The 21011-nt window shown below is 49.3% G+C and overlaps 2 protein-coding genes across 2 annotated transcripts in view; one reads left to right on the top strand and one right to left on the bottom strand.

The window, feature by feature from the left end:
* Nucleotides 1–21011, bottom strand: part of d4 (double PHD fingers d4) — a 62868-nt gene that overhangs the window by 6606 nt on the left and 35251 nt on the right. Inside the window, exons 6-8 of the mRNA XM_084580480.1 lie at nt 20422–20797; nt 19054–19166; nt 7870–7951 (exon numbers count right to left, since the gene is read on the bottom strand). Of these exons, the coding sequence (XP_084436606.1) occupies nt 7870–7951; nt 19054–19166; nt 20422–20797 (571 nt within the window). The remainder of the gene's footprint in view (nt 1–7869; nt 7952–19053; nt 19167–20421; nt 20798–21011) is intronic.
* On the top strand, nt 1902–3522 carry LOC146177497 (uncharacterized). The gene is made up of 3 exons (XM_084580753.1): nt 1902–1932; nt 2144–2815; nt 3051–3522. The coding sequence occupies exons 1-2, from the start codon at nt 1902–1904 to the stop codon at nt 2662–2664; spliced, it is 552 nt and encodes a 183-aa protein (XP_084436879.1). The 3' UTR covers nt 2665–2815; nt 3051–3522.

The following is a 21011-nucleotide window of genomic DNA, read 5'->3' as shown; positions in this document are numbered from 1 at the left end:
TGTCTATGCTCCTTTACTACGCACCATGTATGGCACATGCTAATAAAATTGAAGTTCACGTACTCACTGAAGTCCCAGCCTAGCTCACATTTACAAGCTACAAGGATGCACTACTGTTGTTCAGTACCTACATGATCTCAAGCAACATGCGCACCCATAAACGGTGGTAATGCTCGCCTAAGTGAATGAAATGTGGCTTTCCTTAAGAGACATTTTAGTGTAGATTGTGGGGATTCACAATCCCCTTCCTCCATTGTAACGCCCGCGCGTAATTAACACGCGTGATTACGCACGCTGGCAGAGAGGTTCGCGGAGGAGAGGGCACGCTGGCCACCCCCCGCCGCCTCCCGGGACTGCGGCGACGCTGCCGCGGGCTTCCCTCTTTCCTGCCGGCGTAACCGGGAGACCTCCTCTCCCGTTCCGTGTCGAGGAGCGCGACTGCAGCAACTCGCTCGGGGTTCTTCGGCGAATGGGCGCGCACGCGCGCAGTTCATGATTTCTGCCGAGGAGACCACCGCCGTCACCGAGAATCGCACACTGACCGTAGGCACCGCAACGGGATGTGAGCGAGAAGCTGTGTCAGGTGAGCAGACACTTCCTCTCACCTACTTGACGCGCTTCCCTATTAGGTGGTTGTTATTGCACCCCCGTACGCGGCTTTCGCTCGCTACACGGCGGTTGTTCTTAATTGCTATTCTCTTGCCGTGTACTCGAGCAGTGCAATAAACTCTTGTTCGAGTACGCAACTCGGTGTTTGTCCCCTCTGGCCCGAACCCGCCGCAGTGGCGATTTCTCGCACCGCGGGTTGGGGGTCACAGCTCTGTCTGCTAGGGCTGGCACGTCGGGGCTAGAAGGCAACTGTAGCATCTAGTCCCCCCGTGGCGCATTCTCTTGCGAGAATTAACCCCCATATCTTGGCGCCCAACGTGGGGCCAGAGGTGTGACAAATCGAGTGTCTGTGTGTGTACGACGCCACACATAGACTAGCCATGGCAGTGAGCAGGACTGACTTTTCAGTATCTTCTAATACTGCAGTGGTGATTGCACAACCGCAAGCAAGCAAAACCACCTTAACTGTTATTATTGCGAGAGATCAGGAGCTGACGCTAGCCACTGTGATCTTGTAATTTTCTGCGAGGGCAGGATGTCATCTCACACGACTCCACCGCTCTGTAGCAGGGTGACGCGCGGACGCTGGTGTGATGGGCATTCTCTCGTAGTGTTTTGACTTACCATGCTCTACGGGAGAACTGGAAACGTTGTAACGTATGTACTTTTGCACGCGCACGTTGAAGGCATGAGAAGTGTTATTACTATCCTTTCTGCCGCGCCCGTTAGCCAGTTCGTCGCGATGGCTCGCAGCCTCAGAGAAGGGCCGGCCTACCCGGCTTCTCTGAGTTTAAGTGCTGACCGTTTTAATTCCATCAGTGCAGTGGGGAGCCTAGTCAGCCTTAAGGGAGCTTGAAGAAAGCGGTAGGATCCTTTTCTCTTTTTATTTTTGTCGACCAGTGTTCGACGGGCTCTGGGAGCCGAGCGGCGCGGCCGCGGCGCACAAAGGGCACGCTGGTATTGCTGCCTGCGCGGGCGCTACACAGCTTGTATTGCTGTGAGCGCGTTGGATCCCTGCCGTCAGTACTACAGCACCTTGCGCAATCCTTTCCCCACGCGAAGGATACACTGAGTCCTTCGAGGTTGGTCACGCTGAGACGAGCTATATCGCACATGTGCATCGCTGAGCATGCGAACGGCCCCAAGACTTTTCTTCAGGTTGTGTCATTTCGCTGCCTAGTGATGTGCATGGTGACGTTGTCGAATGGGTAGAACTTGCTCTATAAGTTCGCAACAACGCCACGGTTGCTGCGTTGGGCACACGCCGACGCGCGACAGAGCTGCAAGCGAAGATGGCGGAGCTAGACTTTCACAAAGCGCACCGTAATCCGAGCCCCGCTGCGTGGCCCGAGGAGGACGCACTCCCCCACCAGCAGGCAGCTGCAGCGAGAGGCAAGGCTTGGGATTTCGAGCATCGCGCCTCGTTACGACTTGCGCCCACGGCAGACTAACTCTGACCAATGCGCAGGGAGTAATTTCTTGTACTGAATATAGATGGGACGCTCTGTTAATATTCAGCGCATTTTGCTTCCAGAGCAAGCACGCGCTTTCTCTCGGAAAAGATCGAGTGGGGGTAGATTTAAAAACAAAAACAAAAATGTAACTAGGGAAAAGACAGCATTGCAGCCAGCAAGGAGGGGAGCCGGCGGAGGCCACGACGACCGTTGCAGCATCGAGGAGCAGGCCGTCCAAGGAGTGGCGTTCCCGCAACCAGAGCCTGCTGTCACCGTCAACCGGGCCAAGACAAACGGTTTCCGGTCGGCTACGGAGCGAGCCAGCCGGAGTTCGTGGAACAGGCCCCTGCGTCCAGCACGACGAAAGCTGCAGCAAAGAGCCCGCCTCGGCGCCGTTCGGTGCTCGCGGCCGTGGCTTCACCAGCGGGAGCAGCTTGGCGCCCCGCTGCCCTCGCCATCGGCGGCGTCAACGACGGAGGGAAAAGAGGCCGACCGGGAGCGAGCGGACGACCTGCTGAGGGGGGCCTGCAGCATGCTACGCAACGCGAAGACGCAGTTCCTAACCGTTCCCCGGCAGGCTGCCCTGGCTGACCGACGATGAATGCAGTAGCAGGCCTGCAGCCATCGACACTTCCAAGCCTGGCCGAGTTACGGTGAAGAAGCGGGACCTGCGGCCGCTGCACGTGTGCCCCCAGCTCCAAGGTCGTCTCCTGTGGTCGTCGGCCTTGCCTCCCCCTCCGACACCCGTGGCTGTGAGCTGTCTGCAACTTTTTGTATATTGGCACTTTTCTTTGGGTTTAAACGGTTCTCTTTGTGTTTAAAAGTTAAACGGCGTTTAGCCGGCCCCCTCGATATATCCCTCGGTGAACGTGACTACTTTTAGCCGTACGGCGGTTTTAAGGAGGGGGGGATGTGGGGATTCACGATCCCCTTCCTCCGTTGTAACGCCCGCGCGTAATTAACACGCGTGATTACGCGCGCTGGCAGAGAGGTTGGCGGAGGAGAGGGCACGCTGGCCACCCCCCGCCGCCTCCCGGGACTGCGGCGACGCTGCCGCGGGCTTCCCTCTTTCCTGCCGGCGTAACCGGGAGACCTCCTCTCCCGTTCCGTGTCGAGGAGCGCGACTGCAGCAGCTCGCTCAGGGTTCTTCGGCGAATGGGCGCGCACGCGCGCAGTTCATGATTTCCGCCGAGGAGGCCACCGCCGTCACCGAGAATCGCACACTGACCGTAGGCACCGCAACGGGATGTGAGCGAGAAGCTGTGTCAGGTGAGCAGACACTTCCTCTCACCTACTTGACGCGCTTCCCTATTAGGTGGTTGTTATTGCACCCCCGTACGCGGCTTTCGCTCGCTACACGGCGGTTGTTCTTAATTGCTATTCTCTTGCCGTGTACTCGAGCAGTGCAATAAACTCTTGTTCGAGTACGCAACTCGGTGTTTGTCCCCTCTGGCCCGAACCCGCCGCAGTGGCGATTTCTCGCACCGCGGGTTGGGGGTCACAGCTCTGTCTGCTAGGGCTGGCACGTCAGGGCTAGAAGGCAACTGTAGCATCTAGTCCCCCCGTGGCGCATTCTCTTGCGAGAATTAACCCCCATAAGATCAGTGGCACTATGTGAATTTCCAAGCAAGGCAAGTGCTCCATGCCACTGCACAAGTCACATGGTCTCACAAAATCCAAGCATCTTGTACCAAAGGTCACATTTCGATGGAGTCAAAACGGAGAGGTGTCCGTGCGGTTCGCAATATCAGTGCATGTTAAAGATAACCGGGTGGTCGTCATTATTCATAGTCCTCCACTACGACTCTTCTTTCACTTTTTCCGCTTTTACTCACCTTTTCTTAGGGCACGGTTCAGGTGTCCACAGCAACAAGTGTGACATATTGTGCATCTTTCCTATAAGCCAATTTATATTTACACATGCACCAGAGCTAACCAGAAAACATGACTTCTGTCTCTCTTCATGGCGCTCAAAACTTAAATGAGGATTTTGGCCACAGATCGCAGCAGCAGTTAGTCCAACCTGTAAGGTAGATTGCTTGGCATGCAAGGAATGCAACAGAACTTGTCCGTCTCGCATTAGAACTGTGGGTCACAGGTGCACTGCCTTCAGAAAGTAAAGTTCTTGCACCCTATGTACTAGCATAATGAACCAATTTTTTTTTTTTTTCACTACAGAACATCAGCTTGAAGGGAGGGTTTAATTATGTAGTAAAAAAACTCACAGATTATAATATCTTTTTTTTGCAAGAGTCGGAATTTCACATATGTCAGTGTGTCTAGCAAACCACTTTTTTCAAAATCCCCGACTTTTCCAGGTTTTCCTTGACTATTTCAGATCAAAATCCTTGACGAGTGAATAGGCACAAAAATGTAGCCGATGATGATAATGAGCCGAGACGAATATTTCTCAACAAAAAGCTATTTATTAATCATATTCTGCAGTTTACAATAGTAAAAGGCTGTTATTATTAGTGTTAATGGCGGGTGAAAACGTCGCAAGTTTACTGAAAATTAAAAGCACACCAGCAGAGCTCTTTAACACTACCAATTGCGAAATGTCCTATAGGCCCCATGTATCACAAAACAGCAGGTTTGATTGGTCTCATGGCCGGTCTTGAAGGAAAGCGCGCTTCTCTTAGCATGCTCTCCCTCGAAACCGACTGCGCCTAGGTGTATAATAGTGGCGGCGCCCACGGCCATTAATGGAAACTGCGTCTAAGTTCAAAATTTTCAAGATTGTTGATAAATGCGTAATCGGCTGGAAAATAAAATTAGTTGACTTGCAGTACCGAAAATGTTTTTAATATAACAACCGTAGAGTAATTAAGGGGAGACGCGAGTTTTAGAATGGTCGAAAATGTTCGAAAAATCGACTTTTAGACACTCATTTTCGGAACGTTTATTCTTTCAAGCGCCTGCACTCAAATTATTAACGCTGAATTCGGTCAGGAAATGAGATAAAATCAGCTTTCAAAATGCGAAATGCCCTGGTCTTTGATTAGCTTTCAAAAAGCATGCCGTTTCGCGTCTCCCATTGGCTGGCGTGATCGGCGCGTCTTTTTTTCTTGCTGTTTTGTGTTCGCCGCCGTTTCATGCGCGTCTCCGTTTGTGCTCGTTTCTTGATGCCCTGCTCTGTGCATAGATTTTCCTTACGATCAAGATGCCGGAAAACTATAGATTGTAATGTGCACACAACGAGCCTTTGGAAGCCGTAAGAAGCGGGCGTGGAAGAAAAACCAGAAGACGCTGACCACAAGCATGCCGTCGGTACCCGAGTTACAGCCGTGCCAGACTTCTTAGATGTGCAGGGAACATCAACGCTGCCTGATGACGACACCTCGGGTTCAAATTACAGCGTGAACTGCAACCCGGATCACGGTCACTTTGAGTTGACGCCGCCGCCGCGTATTACTATGGCGGAGCCGGCGCTCTATTGTTCTGTCAGGAAAGCCCTCGACCCAATGCGAGTTTCGCTTCAGCGTTAGCGCAGAATGCGATGCCGGTACTGAGTTTGTGATTGTGGACATGAAAGTGTTAAGCAATTTTATCGCGCACACGAATTGCGGAAACTGCGGCGAGATCACGAAGACGTGAGTGGTCAACCGCTGAAGTGTCACAAAGGACCTCAGCTGTAGCTCAGCTCGCCGATCGCTTTCCTGCTGACGGTTTCAAGCAACGTGTTAAACTTTGCGTGGTCGCTTACGATGCCTCGAGATGCAACAGTGCACAGAAGCGAAGGCCATACTCAAGGTGAGGCGAGCCGATGACGACGGCACCGACGTCTGCAGTGCCCTAGCATCTGTTACAGTGGAACTTAGAAAACAAGGAAATAAAATAAAGCGCCTAGTCTTGCTCTGTGATACCTATCCAGACATTGCCTCAATGAATTTCGCAATGCCAACACATTTCGCAAATTTTACAGGCCTGGACCCATGTGACCCATATTATATACTTCTGTAACTTGAGAATCAGTGTACACAGAAGAGGGCAAATATGGGCTGCTTGGTACATGCCTAAGAATCGAGTAAAACAGTGCTAGGGGAGACGAAACACGTGAACGAAACACGGCAGTGCATGTGTCTGTCGTTCAAGTGCTTCGTCTCCCCTAGCGCTGTTTTACTCGATTCTTAGGCAGTGTACACAGCTTTATGAAACTTGATAGTTATTCAAATGTCCATGCTATGAAATAGCCCTAAGAATTTCACTGAGATGTCTTGACAATAAAAAAAGTTGGTGTTCTCTCAACCTTCTAGGGCCATTTTCTCAGAATCACTTGTTGGCCTAGTGTGGCTGCTTAGGACAGCCATATCTCGGGAACTGCTTATCGGATTTTTATTAGGTTTCTTTTATTACATACCTCAATTATTTTCTGACGGCAACACAATTTCCCTTTGTTCAAGATATTGTGTCTGGAATTAATTACAAACAATTAAATTTTTTAAATGCAGGTCAAATTAAAAACTGATTTTGGGACTGTGCTAAAGTTTTTCAGGGAGGAAATTTGAAAAGCCGCTCCCTGCTACGCTTTCCTACCCTTGGAATCCAGTTTGTTACCCTAAGCGACCATCGGTTATCCTCTCTTCGCACTACAAAAATTCAAACTCTGTTAATTCAAAATCCGGCATATATCGAAGGTTTTCTGCGATCCGTATTTTCTAATATAAATCTGACCGGATAATTCGAACCGGCAGCCTGCGCCAGCCCGTTTAATTAAAAATATTTGAGGTGCTATGCGGCAATTGGTTGGTTCACAGGAAGGGAAAGGCGCAGTATCTGTCACACTTGTTTCTGCCCATACCTGAACCGCGCCATATGGGAAGGAAGGAAGGTGGGAGTGAAAGTGGAAAGAGAGAAAGAGGAGCCGTAGTGGAGGGCTACAGAGATAAAGATAAAAATCAAGGTTTACACTCTTCAATTGCGATCACAGAGGGGGGAGGGGGGGGGCTTGCTGCAGACCAGGCCACAAGCTACAGCTAGGAATTAGTTCTGTTTATCCCCTTCACCGAAGTGCCCACAAAGATAGAAATCAAGTTCTGGGCCTTCATCGTGATCACAACCGAAACCAAGATAGGGCAGTGGCAGACCAGGCTGCAGCTAGGAATCAATTTTGTTTATCTTCGCAAGAAGGCAGCGCCATAAATTTCAAGCGCTCCTTGTAAGCCCTAGGAGGTGGCAGCACCTCCCAGTGAGCATGCATCGTCATTAGGGTGCGTTGAAACAAAAGCCTTGGGGGACAGAAAACCACCGCCGCAAAAACCCTCAAAGGGTTAATGCTGTTGCGAACATATGCAATGACAGCGATGAACCTCCCTGGGTACCTGCTGAGTGAAGTTATCGGATCGCAGAGCGTTATCCAGTTTTGTTGAGTGCCACAATGAAATTTCTGAAATGTTTCACCTAGTTGACCAACTTGAGAACACAACCTCCAGAGCTGCAAGCTACCGGACGCGGCAAACCAGCATCTCTGAGAGCCGAGCGCCAGGCCAGGGGACGCTTGTACCCATTTTTACCTGTGGGTGTCAGGTGGTGGATTTTGAACTAACCACCTTGCGCAGCCGAAATGGGCGCTCCATTCAAATTAATGCAAAATATGCCGAATATAGGTATCGCGCCCCTGCAGCAAATTTTTTGTCCGTATTTCTATTAATGTGTACATTCATTTTCTTCACTTTTGGCCAGTTCTTCAACAACATAGGCTAACACTATAAATGTGCACTCTCTCCTACCTGCCTCAGGGCCGGCCGCTAGATGCAGTCAGCCCAACCCCAAACCCCTATGGTGAACACCATGTGATGCCACTCACCCTCTGGTGGTTCCGACAGGGGCGGCTGGAGGCAATACATGTGGTAGCCCCGGTCACAGTCATCGCAAAATAGCAGTTGGTCCTGCATGGTGCCACAGACGCATGGTGTTACATGGCTGTCTCCCTCCAAAACAAGAACATGCACTCGAAACCCCAGTGCACAGCAACTCATGGACAACCAGTCCTCCATGAGTTGTTCCATTAGTGTCCGCTCGTACCATTAGTGCCCATTAGTACGAGCTAAGGACACCCAAGTTTCAAAAGCCGATCATTCTCATAGCAGTTATGACGAGGAATGGCAAACACAAGTCCCCATCCCATACTTATGCACCTCCTCGGGAATTGGATAGAACGACACAACTCTTAAGCAAAGGCTGCATTTTATTTTACCCTCATCAAGACAAGGCAGCCTGGTGTTAGCCATTGGGAACAGGCAATGTTCACATGTGCAACCGTGCAATGTGAACCAACTGGAAAAGGACACAGCTCTGCTAACACTGTCGAACCTAGATATATCGAACTTGAAGGGGATCACGAAATAGTTTGATATATTGATAATATGATATACAGAAATCGGCTTGAGACGTCACTTGCAATTGTGAAAAGTGATACCATATTTGTTGTGTAATCGACCCACTCACATAATGAACTTACCTTCTCCTTCTGTCCCTAAAAATAATAATTTAAAAATTTAATTTAAAATAATTTTAAATAATAAATAATTAAAAAAAAAAATAATTTAAAATCGGCGGCACGTCCTTACTCTGTTTCGTCCGTCGCATCCACAGCTCATTTATTGGCAGCGTGTCAAGATGCTGCTCAGCCATAACGTCACGGTGTGTTTATTTTTCTACTATACTTTTGATGCTAGCTCCTGCAGTGGTGGGGAGCGAACTTGGCGGAGTGCCTGTGATAGCTTGATTGCACAAGCCTGGCTAGAATTATCACGCTTTGGTTGGTTTGTGGGGTTTAACGTCCCAAAGCGACTCAGGCTATGAGAGACGTAATTATCACGCTGTGCTTGGGCGGGCGGAGTCCATTGCCATCACTGGAAAGCGTGATACAGTTGCAAATGCCATTTGAAGTGAACAATGCTAAAAGCCGTTGTCATGATTGCAGCTGACCGCGTGCTTTCGTTTATTCATAGATGTAAGGATGGACGACTTTGCCGCTTTTTAAAGGGGAACACTGCTCTTAAAACTATTTTCCTTATTTACCAATCAAAATTGATGCAGCTTGGTGGGTTTGTGTAGCTTTTTGTGCAGATTCCAAAACTGCAATTATTTCTTTTGTGATCCAATTATTTCATGAGATAATTACACCAATTAGTCTAATTCTTACAAGAACAATTACAAAATGACCACTGAAAAAAACTTCAGATGAACACATAGCTGGACACTAGAAAGAATGAGGAACATAATGTTGCAAGCAGTTTTTTGATTAAGCAATTATTTCTTGTTTTATTGAATAACAAAGTTCAAAATATAGCATATAATGGTCACAAAAAAAAAAAAAGCCATTTTAAAAATTTTGAACAAGAAATTAAAAATCTACTTGCAACACTGTGTGCTTCCCATATTTGGCTTCATGCTGAAAAAAAATTCTTACTCTATCTGCAATAGGTGCCGAGATATTAGGAACGCAAAACTGCAAGTGGCCGACAATGCATGTTTTGAGAAAAGAGCAAAAAAGAAACAGGATTATTTAACAGACATTCACTGGTGCAATGCACACATTTACAATTTAAAATGGCCAGAAACCTCCAGGAATGTAGTCTCTTTGCTTTCCAACGTCCAAGTGTCGCCTCTTGCATTTTGATTTGCAGTTGCAGCACATCAATTGTCACTTTTTCGGCTGCGCGAGTCACATGCAGGCAGCGTTGTTTCTTTTTTTTTTACATACGTCGTTTTGCTAAGTCCTCGCATCAAGACCGTGGTTAGGAACGTTTATTGCGAAAAAGAAATGTAATTTGGAGCTGTTTGCTGCTTCCCAGTGCTCTGCATTGCACTGGAAGCAAGTGCATTCACTAAGGACTATGAACGAGGTCCGATCGGCGCAAACGCGCGGCGAGCTCTACGAAGACAATGTGTCCAGCAGTTTACGCATTGGAGAATAAGTTTGATGGCGATTTCTTATCCTCGTTCACTTTTTCAAATGCCAATATCGCCGCCGTAAGTTTTACGTTTCGCCAATCTCAGCAAACTGTTTAGATCTGACGATCGTGAACTCCACCTCGCCAAGCGGATTGTGCGCCGCGCTGTCGTCATCGTCACGAAAACAACGAAGTGGTAGTGCTTCGTTGCTGGAGTTGGCACGAGTTCAAGCTTTTTCTATTTTGAGGTTATCTCGGAGGGTGTGACCGCTGGCAGTAGCAGTCTCCCGTGCTGGGGAACACGCTAGGCCTACTTCAGGCTCGTACACACGATCGTTCGGCGTATGACTTTTATCGGCCTAAGTGCGCACAGCCGGGGCAGAGCATCACTTGAAATGATTATTCAACTATTTCTTTCACTTCTTTCACAAATTCTTGCCGTGCACGCACCTCGCGATTCGGAACCAAGCGCGGCCGGCGTTACGTCTCCGCCATCTCCCCGCGGCTCGAGCGCATCGAGCAGACGCCGTCAGCCAGCTCTACCAATGCAGTGATGCCTATCGTCACGTGCACCCCGAAAGCCAATAGAATTGAAAATGCCACGTTTTCTTTTTTTTGCTATTTTTTATGCGACCAATTGGCGAATGTAAACAGCAGAGGCAGCAATATGAAGACATAAGGCGGCTCTTTCGAATGAGACCAAGATTGCTACGGTGCCGCACACAAAATGGGAGCTATGCCTCGCGGAAAATGGTTGTTTCGGGGGTCGTTTCCGGCCCAAATTTGGGCGACCGATTATATAAATTGGCACTGTGACTAAAATACCGAGCCTAGAGATGAAAAGCTTGGCAGATAGGTCGATAAAGAAAAGACCGGAAAAAATGTCCGTGTTAATCGAATTCCGGATTATCGAATGGACCATGAAAACAACAAGAAAAATGTACGGGGCATGAACACACCTTTATTGCATGAAAAACTGCGTCATTTTTGTTTGCCTAGTCGCCGGATTTTGCGATTTTCTTCAACCCCATCAAGTGGTGGTGCGCACGCTCACTGTCGCGACACTCCACACAAAACTCCTCTGGTACAGTGAGGGCCTCCGCGACCTCCTGCATGGTGCGATGTCGCGACAATGGGTCGCGATCGTCTTCATGGGAATGATTTTCGTCCCCGTCGAGCACTTCCGATAATATGTCGTCGTCAGTCAGCAGGCCAGCAATGGCGGCATCATCGTCTATTGCTACGTAGTCGGCAAGCTGGACACCACTAGGTAGGAGAAATTCAAAGCGCCTGTCATCCACCTCTTCGTTGCCCATATTTTCAGTGGGCTCTGGGGTACCTGGAGGAACGTCACAGTAATCAGGGCGGACAAACCCGCTGTGCCTGGAAAGATTCAATGTTCATTTTCTGTGTACCTGTCAGCTTGCTGACAGATGAGCGAGCCGCTCAAAGGAAGCTGTTCGTTACGAATATCTGTAATCCACCATAGCAGTGCTTCTTCCAATTTCCGGTGCGCAGCCGTCCCTAGCCTTTTTCTCTTCCCAGTGAATTTGCCACTGTCAAACGGTTCGAAAATTTTTTCTTTGTTTTTCACGTAGTCACTTAACGTGCTTCTCTTTACACCATACTTTTTCATTACCTCTTGCCGAGAAATGCCTTCGTTCAGCTCCTTCAATATCTTTAGTTTTCTATCTAAATCATTTGCTGGCTGCTGTGGTCGTTTGGCTGGGGTGGCGGTCACCATCACTATGAAGAATGATGGCGACGTCATAACGCACAAGCACAGTCGACGAATGCAACGTGCACCCACAAAACAAAGAATGAAGCAGTGTAGGGGCACTGTAGAATAAGCGTAGCACACGTGGCGTTGCAGCGGCAGAACAAACCGTCCCGTCGTCCTTGCAGCTTTCAGTAGATGCTGGATGGTTCAGCGGCCTAAAGCCCCAAACCCATGCATCGGGTGGTGGCTGGCGCCACCTAGCCACTGCTCGCTCATTCACTATTATCGTCATTTTCCAGCTCCCGATGCAGCTCTTGTTCGGTTTCGGTTTCTCCAACTCTCCTGCAGTCACGCCCACCGAACCACCGAGTGTCGCGCAGCTCAAAGCTGGAAGTTGCTATAGCCTTCGGGAGTTGTCCGAGTTAACCGGTGCGCAGCTAAAGGCCTCCAAGCTAACGAGAATTTCACACCATTGAACTATACACAGTTTTGCCGGGACCGCGCCGAGAGTCCAAGTTAACCGAATTTCCGAGTTAACGAGATCCAGATAAACGAGGTTTTACTGTACTGATTTCGCAAATCACATTTTCGAAAAAGTGATTTTTTCACGATTTTTTGGTCTGAAAGACCCGTGTCCCCCCTTAAAGGTCCCTATTGACAAAATGGCCCTGCCCCCTTTATTTTTTTGAGAATGCCTCATTGCATAGCCCACACGGTCAAGCATTGCTGTGAAGTGCAATGATGAATTCGGAAATCTTTCGTTATTCTGTACTTATCGACTACAGTCGAACCCCGCAATAACGAAACCGCCGGGGAAGGAAAACCTTTTCGTTGTCGCAAGAATTTCGCTGTCGCGAAAATGGACAAATAAGCACTCCCATTACCTTCCAGAACCAAGATTTAATTAAAAAAGTCGCTTATTTTGCTCTGCTTGACATTGCTGTGCAGGAGCTTGACGACTCTGGCTTCGCAGCTTGATAAGCTATGCATAGCTTCGTCGTCGACGTCGTGGTCGCCGAGAAAAGTCCGGATCACATCGAATGCATCAAGCACATCACGCGAGCTTACTTGCTTACCTTGTTCTTGGTTTTCGCTATCTTCGTCGTCACTCGCCTCATTTCCTTTGCGCACACTGTCAATAATAGCGTCGTCGCTGAATTCCTCATGCACGATCAAGTCGGCGTCCGCACACAAAAAGTCCTCCGGTTCAACAGCCTCTGGCACCATTGTATCTACGCTGCGAAGCGCGTTCCATGCTTCGGTTAGTGGCTGCAGATCGTCACCGCTTGCAGCTTCCGGTTCTGCCAAGGCGTGCTGACCAGCTGCGAAACCGGCGTGCCTGAAGCAGTTCTGGACAAGCGTGGCCGAAGTAGCAATCCACGCGCCGGCAAGCATCTCCAGCGCCATGAAGAGGTCAATTTCCGTCGGTCGCTTCATTTCGATGTTTAGCAACATCCGCTGTATGAGCCTTCTTCGGTACGCAGACTTCACACTTTTGATAACCCCCTGATCAAGAGGCTGGATAACGGATGTGCAGTTCGCGGGGAAAAAAATCAAGCGGATGCTCGTCAGGGCAACGTCTTCAATGTGGTGCGCACTGCAGTTGTCCAAAAAAAGGCAGACAGATCTGCCCTGCTTTCGCATGTCCGTATCAAAGGCTTCCAGCCAGCTTGTGAATATTGCGCGCGTCATCCACGCTTTTTGGTTTGCAGTGTACTGGACCGGAAGCTTTCGGTTACGTTTAAAACACCGTGGAGCCTTGCTCCGGCCGATCACGAGGAGGGGACGCTTGTCAGATCCATCCATGTTTGAGCATAAAAGAATGGTGACCCGCTTTTTGCTCAGCTTGCCGCCATGGCATTTTTTTCCTTTCAGGTCTAGCGTTTTTGAAGGCAACATTTCATAGAAGAAGCCCGCTTCGTCCGCATTATAAATTTCGGAGGGCTCGTACTCGTCCATTATGCCTTCGTAACTTTTCTCCATCCAGGAAGATGCTGCTTCAGCGTCTACGCTCGCACACTCCCCCGACAGCACTTTGGCGACGATGCAGTGCCGCGCTTTAAATCGACTTAGCCATCCGGCACTCGCCTTAAAGTTGTCGTGCCCCAGTATGCACGCGTAGTCAATCGCCCTTTGCTGCAGGAGGCTTCCGGACAAAGGCACCTCGTTCGCTCTCTTGTCCAGGAACCACTGAAATACGGCTTTGTCCACGTCTTCGTAGACCGGCGCTGCCAAAGTCTTGTTCTGAGCGCGCGCGCCGTTCTGGAGTGCCGCCATGATGCCATTCCTTGATTTCAGAATCGTAGAAAGCGAGCTGCACGGGATACCGAACTCCTCCGCAATATCAGTCTTCTTCCTGCCTTTTTCAGCTTCGGCGATAATTGCAGCCTTTTCCTGCAGCGTCAAAAACTTGCGCTTCTTTACAGGAGGCGGCATGTTTCCGACAGTAAAAAAAAAAAAACAACAAAAAACACTGTACACAGGCAAGTCGCGAGCGGCACAAGGCGGATGGCGAGATCGGCGAGATAGCGTGGTCGCGTGGTCGGCGCACTAGCGAAAAGAAAAAAAAAGGAGGTTCCTTGCTCTTCCCCGGTTGGCCGGCGGTGTCGTCACGTGGCGTGAAACGTCACATACATGCGTAGTGGCCAACAGACAGGCTAGCAAAAAGCCGCTTTCAGCGGGCAAAAAAAAAAAAAATATGCTTTGCTATCATCATCATTACCGAACCAACCGAAAGTAAACAAAAATGGCTGCGCCGGTGCTTGTTCGCAGGTGAAATGAACGGACTCGACTTGTCGGATGAGTGTGCTGCTGCAGTTTCGCCCATTCTATGTTCCCGACTGGCTGATGTGCCGAAAAAATGTTGCAGATCACTACCTCAAACTTTCGTTAATGTGGGACTGCTTTTTAAAAACCCTTCGCTGTTGAGAGGGGACAAATGCATTGAACCCTATGGGACTTCGCCGGGGGCGCCAGAATTTTTCGTTGTCGCGAGAATTTCGTTCTTGAGGGCTTTCGTTATAAGTTGAATCCCGCTATAACGAAATTCACGGTGCACGAAAAAAAATTCGTTCTCGCGGAACTTCGTTATCGCAAAAATTTGACGTGAAACGCAGAAAGAATTGCCCAAGCAGCAGCAAAGGCGTTTAATGCCAAAAATCTGTAAGCTTGGTTTGCTTACGCTTCACGGCGAGCAACGCCGTCACGCGATTTTCGCACTCGGTCAGCAAACCCATTGCAACATCGTCGTCTCGGACAGCAACGAAATTCCTGATGACATCAAAAGCGTCCATCACCTGTACGGCGGTTGCCGCAGCCGGCGCTTCCTGTACGTCGTCGTCTTCTTCATCGGAAGAGTCCTTATCATTCCGGGCAGCTTTTATGATCTGCTCATCACTCACATCTTCGAGAACAACAACACAAGCGTCAGCGCCGATGTATTCGTCGAGCTCGAGATTAGGCGGCACGGTTCCTATTTCTCCCAGCGTTTTCCAGGCGGCCGCGATCCCCGGAGCCGGTGACTCCTCTTCGACGTCGTCTGTAACGCCTGGTGTTAGGCCAGCAGAGTGTACGGGTCGACCTTCGGCAAATCCGGCGTGCCTGAAACAGTTCACAATTACTGAGCGCCCCAGTGTGCTCCAGGCAGCAGACATAATCTGCAGTGCCACGTACAAGTCCACCTTCGTGTCTCGGCCGGTTTCAGTGTTAAAAAGCAGCCGCTGAATTAACCTCCCGCGGTAAGCGCGCTTCAGGCTAAGAATCACGCCCTGATCGAGAGGCTGTAAGACAGACGTGCAATTGGGAGGGAAAAACCTCAGCTCCGTGTTAGTGAGCTTGACTTCGTCGGAGTGATGCGCTGAACAATTGTCCAAAAGCAAGCAAACTTTACGGCCCTGCCGCTTCATGTCGCGGTCGAATGCCATCATCCACTCGGTGAAAATAGCGCGGGTCATCCATGACTTGTTGTTCGCCTTGTACTGCACAGGTAGGCTACGAGTTCCCTTAAAACAGCGCGGCTTGGCACTTTTGCCTATGACTAACGGCGGACGCTTGTCCGAGCCATCCATGTTTGTGCAAAGCAGCACTGTGATGCGTTTTTTGCTGTGTTTGCCGCCGTGACAGCGCTGCCCCTTGAAGTCGAGCGTCCTAGCCGGCAACATCTCGTAGAATAGCCCGGTCTCGTCGGCGTTGTAAATGTCTGCAGGCGCGAAGTTGCTTAAAATTCCGGCCATGTTACTCGCCTTCCAAGCAGCTGCTCCGTCCACGTCTGCTGACATTGACTCGCCGCACAACACTTTTCCAACGATGTTATGGCGGGCCCTGAAACGGTTTAGCCAGCCAATGCTGGCTTTAAAATCATCAATGCCAAGTAGGCATGCATAGTTCAAGGCTTTCTGCTGGACGATGCTTCCGGACAGGGGGACGTTGCTGGCTCGTGCTTCCACAAACCACGCATGCACTGCTTTGTCCAACTCTTCATGGAGGGGCCGCGTCACCTTTTTGTGCTTCGAGGATGTGCCTGAAGCAAGTGCCATTCTCACGCTGTCCTTATTGCCTAGAATCGTTGACAGCGAACTTGCAGGAATTCCGAAGTCTTCAGCAATTGCCGCTTTCTTCCTTCCGCTTTCTGCTTGGGCGATTATTTGAGCTTTTTGCTCAAGGGAAAGAGTTTTGCGTTTTTTCACTTGCGTTGCCATCGTGTCCTGCGGATGAAAACTCGTCGTTGTCGAAGAGAAAGGCAGCGAGTGAACAACGCGACCACGACACAAAGCCAAAATGGCGGAACTGCAATCACGTGATTTCATGCTTAATGTGGCTTTGGATTTGACTTGGACTTCTCGCCAATAAAACTAGTTTCGGTTTCGATTTTGAACGCGAAAACTTCGTTGAAGCGGAAACGCTCTGCAAAAATGGTTCGTTGTGCAGAGAAATTTAGGCCATTAATTCTTATAGGATACTCGCGGGGAATAAAAAATTATTCGTTGTCGCGGAAATTTCGTTGTGGCGGTATTCGTTGTGGCGGGATTCAACTGTAGAGGGGTTCAACTGTATTCGGAAAATTCCAATACAGTAAAACCCCGTTAATTCGGATTTCGCGGAACCGGAGAAAATGTCCGAATTAACCGAATGTCGAATTATCGAGAGGGGCAAAAAAAAATGCAACAAACTGTCCCACACCAACATACCTTTATTTTTTGAAAAAATCTGTTATAGATGTCTGCTTTGTGCGAGAAACTTGCATCGCAACTACTATCTTACGCACCTCTGCCAAATGGTGCAGTGCACGTATGCTGTCTGCAGAGCCTGCACAAATGTCCTCCAGAATGCTCAGGGCGTCAACAGCCTCCGTCACAGTGTGATGCGGCAGTTCATCGCATGCATCGTCATCGTCTTCGGAACTGGGCTGTTCGCTTCCTAAGGCTTCTGCGATGATTTCACCGTCGGAGAGGTGGCCAGCAACGACAACGTCACTGTCGATAGCGACGTAATCACTCAGCCGAACATTCAATGGCAGAATGCTTTCGTAGTCTTCATCATCTTCATTGGCATCGAGGCCGTCCACACCGATGGAGTCGGTGCTATCACCGAAACCACTATGTCGGAAGCAGTTGGCGATCACTGCAGGTGGTGTGCCTCTCCACACATGCACCAGTATGTGTAGTGCCCTTAGAAGTGTGACGTCATACTTGCGTCCAGCTTCCGTGCATAAGAGCATACGTTGAAGCACCTGCTTCCTGTACCGGCTCTCCAGGTATTGAATAATTCCCTGATCCATCGGTTGGAGGGAAGCAGTGGTGTTGGGTGGCAGGAAAAGTAACTCAATGTTTTCGAGCCCGGACATATTGCTGTGTGCACTGCAGTTGTCAACGACAAGCAGCACCTTGCATTTTTGGACTGAAAAGCCGCGGTCAAGTTGTCGTAGCCATGCTTGAAATATCTCCGACGTCATCCAAGCCTTTTTGTTCGCTCGGTATTCTACCGGCAGCTGCTTTATATTCTTGAAGCACCGCGGCTTTTGAGATTTCCCAATAACCAGCAGTGGCAGCCGCTCCGTGCCGGTCATATTCGCAGCAAGCAAAACTGTCACTCTGTCCGTACTCCGCTTGCCGCCGACACACGGGTCCCCTTTAAAAGTGATTGTCTTATCAGGCAGAGCCTTGTAAAAAAGTGCCGTTTCGCCTGCATTAAATACATTGCAGGGCTCATAGGCAGCAAGGCGCCTCGGAAGCTGAGCCCTCCAATCGTTCTCGACGCTTTCATCCACAGCGCCTTTTTCGCCGCAGACACTACGAAAGACTAGATTATGCCTTTTCTTAAATCGGTCAAACCATCCTTCTGATGCACTGAAGGCTTCAATGTCCATCATTAATGCGTACCTTTCTGCTTGTGCACAGATGAGGGGTCTACTCAAGGGCAGCTGTGCATTTCGCGTGTCAGAAATCCACTGAAGTAGTGCTTCTTCTAGCTTTGGGTGCGCTGCTGTCCGGAGTCTTTTTCGCTTATCGCTGAACTTCTGTCCGTCGTAGGCTTCGAAAATCTGAGCTTCATTTTTTATGTATGAGCTCAGTGTGGACCTCTTCACGTTAAACTTTGCCATGATGACTTGTCGAGGCATTCCTTCCTTTACGGATTTCAATATCTCGACTTTTTCTCCAAAGACCTTCGCTTTGCAGTACTTCGCCCGCTTTGCTGGGGCCGCGGTAGCCATCGCGGGGGCCTAAGAACGCAGCGCTATCGGGCTTGTTCCACGGGAAAAAATAAAAACAGGGGACTGCTGTCCACACTTCAGCACCAGCTTGACTCACACACCTCGCGAAAAAAAAAAGCGCACACCTTGCGTACGACACGCTCGCAACAGCTGAGACAAAGCGCGCTCTATGATGCACACGCAAAGAAAACAAAGGGAAAATGGCGAAGTACGGCCAGCAGCAGAAAACAAAAAAGTATCCCATCGTGCCTTTTCCCATTTGATGTTTATAGCAATGAGTATGGTGCTGTTACATTTCGGTTGAACACCAGCGCCACCCATGCTATAGTGGCCAGGCTTATCCCTCATTCACTATCATCATCATCGTCAGCCGCCCTCATGGCCGCCTTTTACACATACATTCAAGCCCCGCTGCCTGTCCGAATTAACCGAAGGGCGGCCAAATTTGTCCCAATTAACGAGAGTTTTGCACCAAAGAAAAGTAAATGCGGTTGACGGGACCGGATGGGCTGTCCGAATTATCCGATTTTCCGAATTAACGAGGGTCGAATTAACGAGGTTTTACTGTATATCAGTTTTTCAAATACAAATTCGATTCCTATTCGAAATCTAGACATTCACACAACCCAAGCGAAAACACATCTGAGCAAGCAGTGCACTTACGTCATTGTCCGAGGTCCCACAGAGGCCGCAGGACTTGCACTCTATGCACTGCCAGCGATACTTCTTCACTGACACCGTCATGTTCGGTGTAAACTGCAGGCAGGAGGGATGCGCTGCATGAACAGTGTGAAACAAACTCAGACAGGCGAACCGCACGAGGACAATCCGTGTCTACACGTGTATTTTAGCGCTTTTAGTTAGGTGCTGCTAAAAACATACACTGTATGAAAGGTTAATACAATGCACTAAAAGACAAACACCGAGAGTGTTCAAGTAATTCTCACAAAACAGTAGGTCTACTTTACAAGGCTCCTGAGGCACAGTAGGTAAAATGTTAATTTGAAACCACCTGGAATGTGAAAAGTGTTCAAATAAACAATGCAATAAATGAATAAAAATATTAAAAAATGAGCCCAGGCTAGGCATCTCAATGCGAGAATGAGCTGTGTGTCCCGCCCCCTTCATTCCACCACACACCCTTTGGTAGTCCCCTGGGTGATGCTATAGCAGCGCGTGCACAACTTCAATAAATTATACATTATGATGCCATCAAAAATCAAATGCCAGATACCATTGCATCCTGCCTTCTACACTATAGTGTGGCCCGAATGGTTTGTGGCAAGTCAGCACAGCTGCACAGTTTGCAGTCCATGATGCGTACACACCCACGTGATTATTATTTGTAGTCGGTGTAGAAAGCTTGCACCGAGGCGCTTTTCAGAGGCCAGGCTAAGGAGCTGCATACACTGCAGCAGAATTCTAATGAAACGCAGTACTTTGCGGCTCCTTAAGCTGCAAATGCTGTATGACTATGAAAGTTGGCACGGACGTTCTTTAGTATATACAAAATATAAATTTCTAAAAGCATTGTAGTTCCACCAATATAAAGCAGCTTAAAGGGTAATATTTTTTATACCTTTAAAAAATGTATACATAGATAGAAAACTTTATTCTCACTGTGTAGCGCATATCACTACAAAGGATATGAAATTGCTCACTGCTCTGCGATATTTATACTCAGGTCAAATGAAGCACAAAAACACCCTCATGCTTCATATGCATGACTTGTCATTAAGTTGTTATTGCAACTAATCATGGCTAAATTTGGCATTGGCTTGTTATGTGAATTCTGGATTGGATTCTTGGCTGTGACTTGCATTTGGACTGACTAATGTGGCCAGTCATTATGCAATGTCGTTAAGGCATTACAGCTAAGTAATTATGAATGGATTAAGTATTTTGTCTTTTGGCTTACGCGAATTGTGCTGGTTTGGTTTGGATCTGTTTTTTGGTCACGCATTCTGCGGACAGTCACTTTGTGTGTATGCAAAACCATCTGACCCTGCTTTTCCCTGCCCCAGTCATTACCTGAGCGGCCGCAGTCAGAGCAGGAGACGAGCTCCTCTGGCTGCCGGGTCTTCTTGTTCTCGCCGTTGTCACCCAGGCAGAAGTCACAGTATGGACTGGGATTGGCCAGGGGCTTCCCACTGGCACTGCGTTGCTGGTGCGGGTGCTGCTGCTGCTGCGGTCCAGGGCCACCCATGGGCGGCTGCTGGTGAGGGGGTCCTGCCATAGCGCCCTCCTCTGATGCGCCAGGCGTCTTCAGGAAGGAGAGGAATGAGTCCTGGAACTTGCGCAGGCCAGCTAGCGGACTGTCCCCCGAGGGACCGCCGCTACCCCCGCGGGCTCCTCCGCCAAAGGGCCCGTCTCCTGACGGTGCACTGCTCGACCCGCCACTGTCCTCCTGTGGGGGAGCAAGCCAGCAGTGACAGGAGAAGATTCATCACCCTGGTGCTCGATGCGAAGCTTGCTAGCAGCATCGAAGATATGACCATGCAGGACGATCACTAATTACGTGCAGTACTGTAGAAGTTATGAAGCCCTGCTGCCAACTTCTAGAGTAGTCTCCATGTGGACACAAGAAGCTAGAGGCACACGCTAGTAGCTCCAGAGCGCTC

This window comes from Amblyomma maculatum, chromosome 10 (assembly GCF_055883805.1).
Source record: "Amblyomma maculatum isolate TAMU_Amacu chromosome 10, ASM5588380v1, whole genome shotgun sequence".
Classification (NCBI taxonomy): Eukaryota; Metazoa; Arthropoda; class Arachnida; order Ixodida; family Ixodidae; genus Amblyomma; species Amblyomma maculatum.
This window is presented reverse-complemented; position numbering and strand designations above follow the sequence as displayed.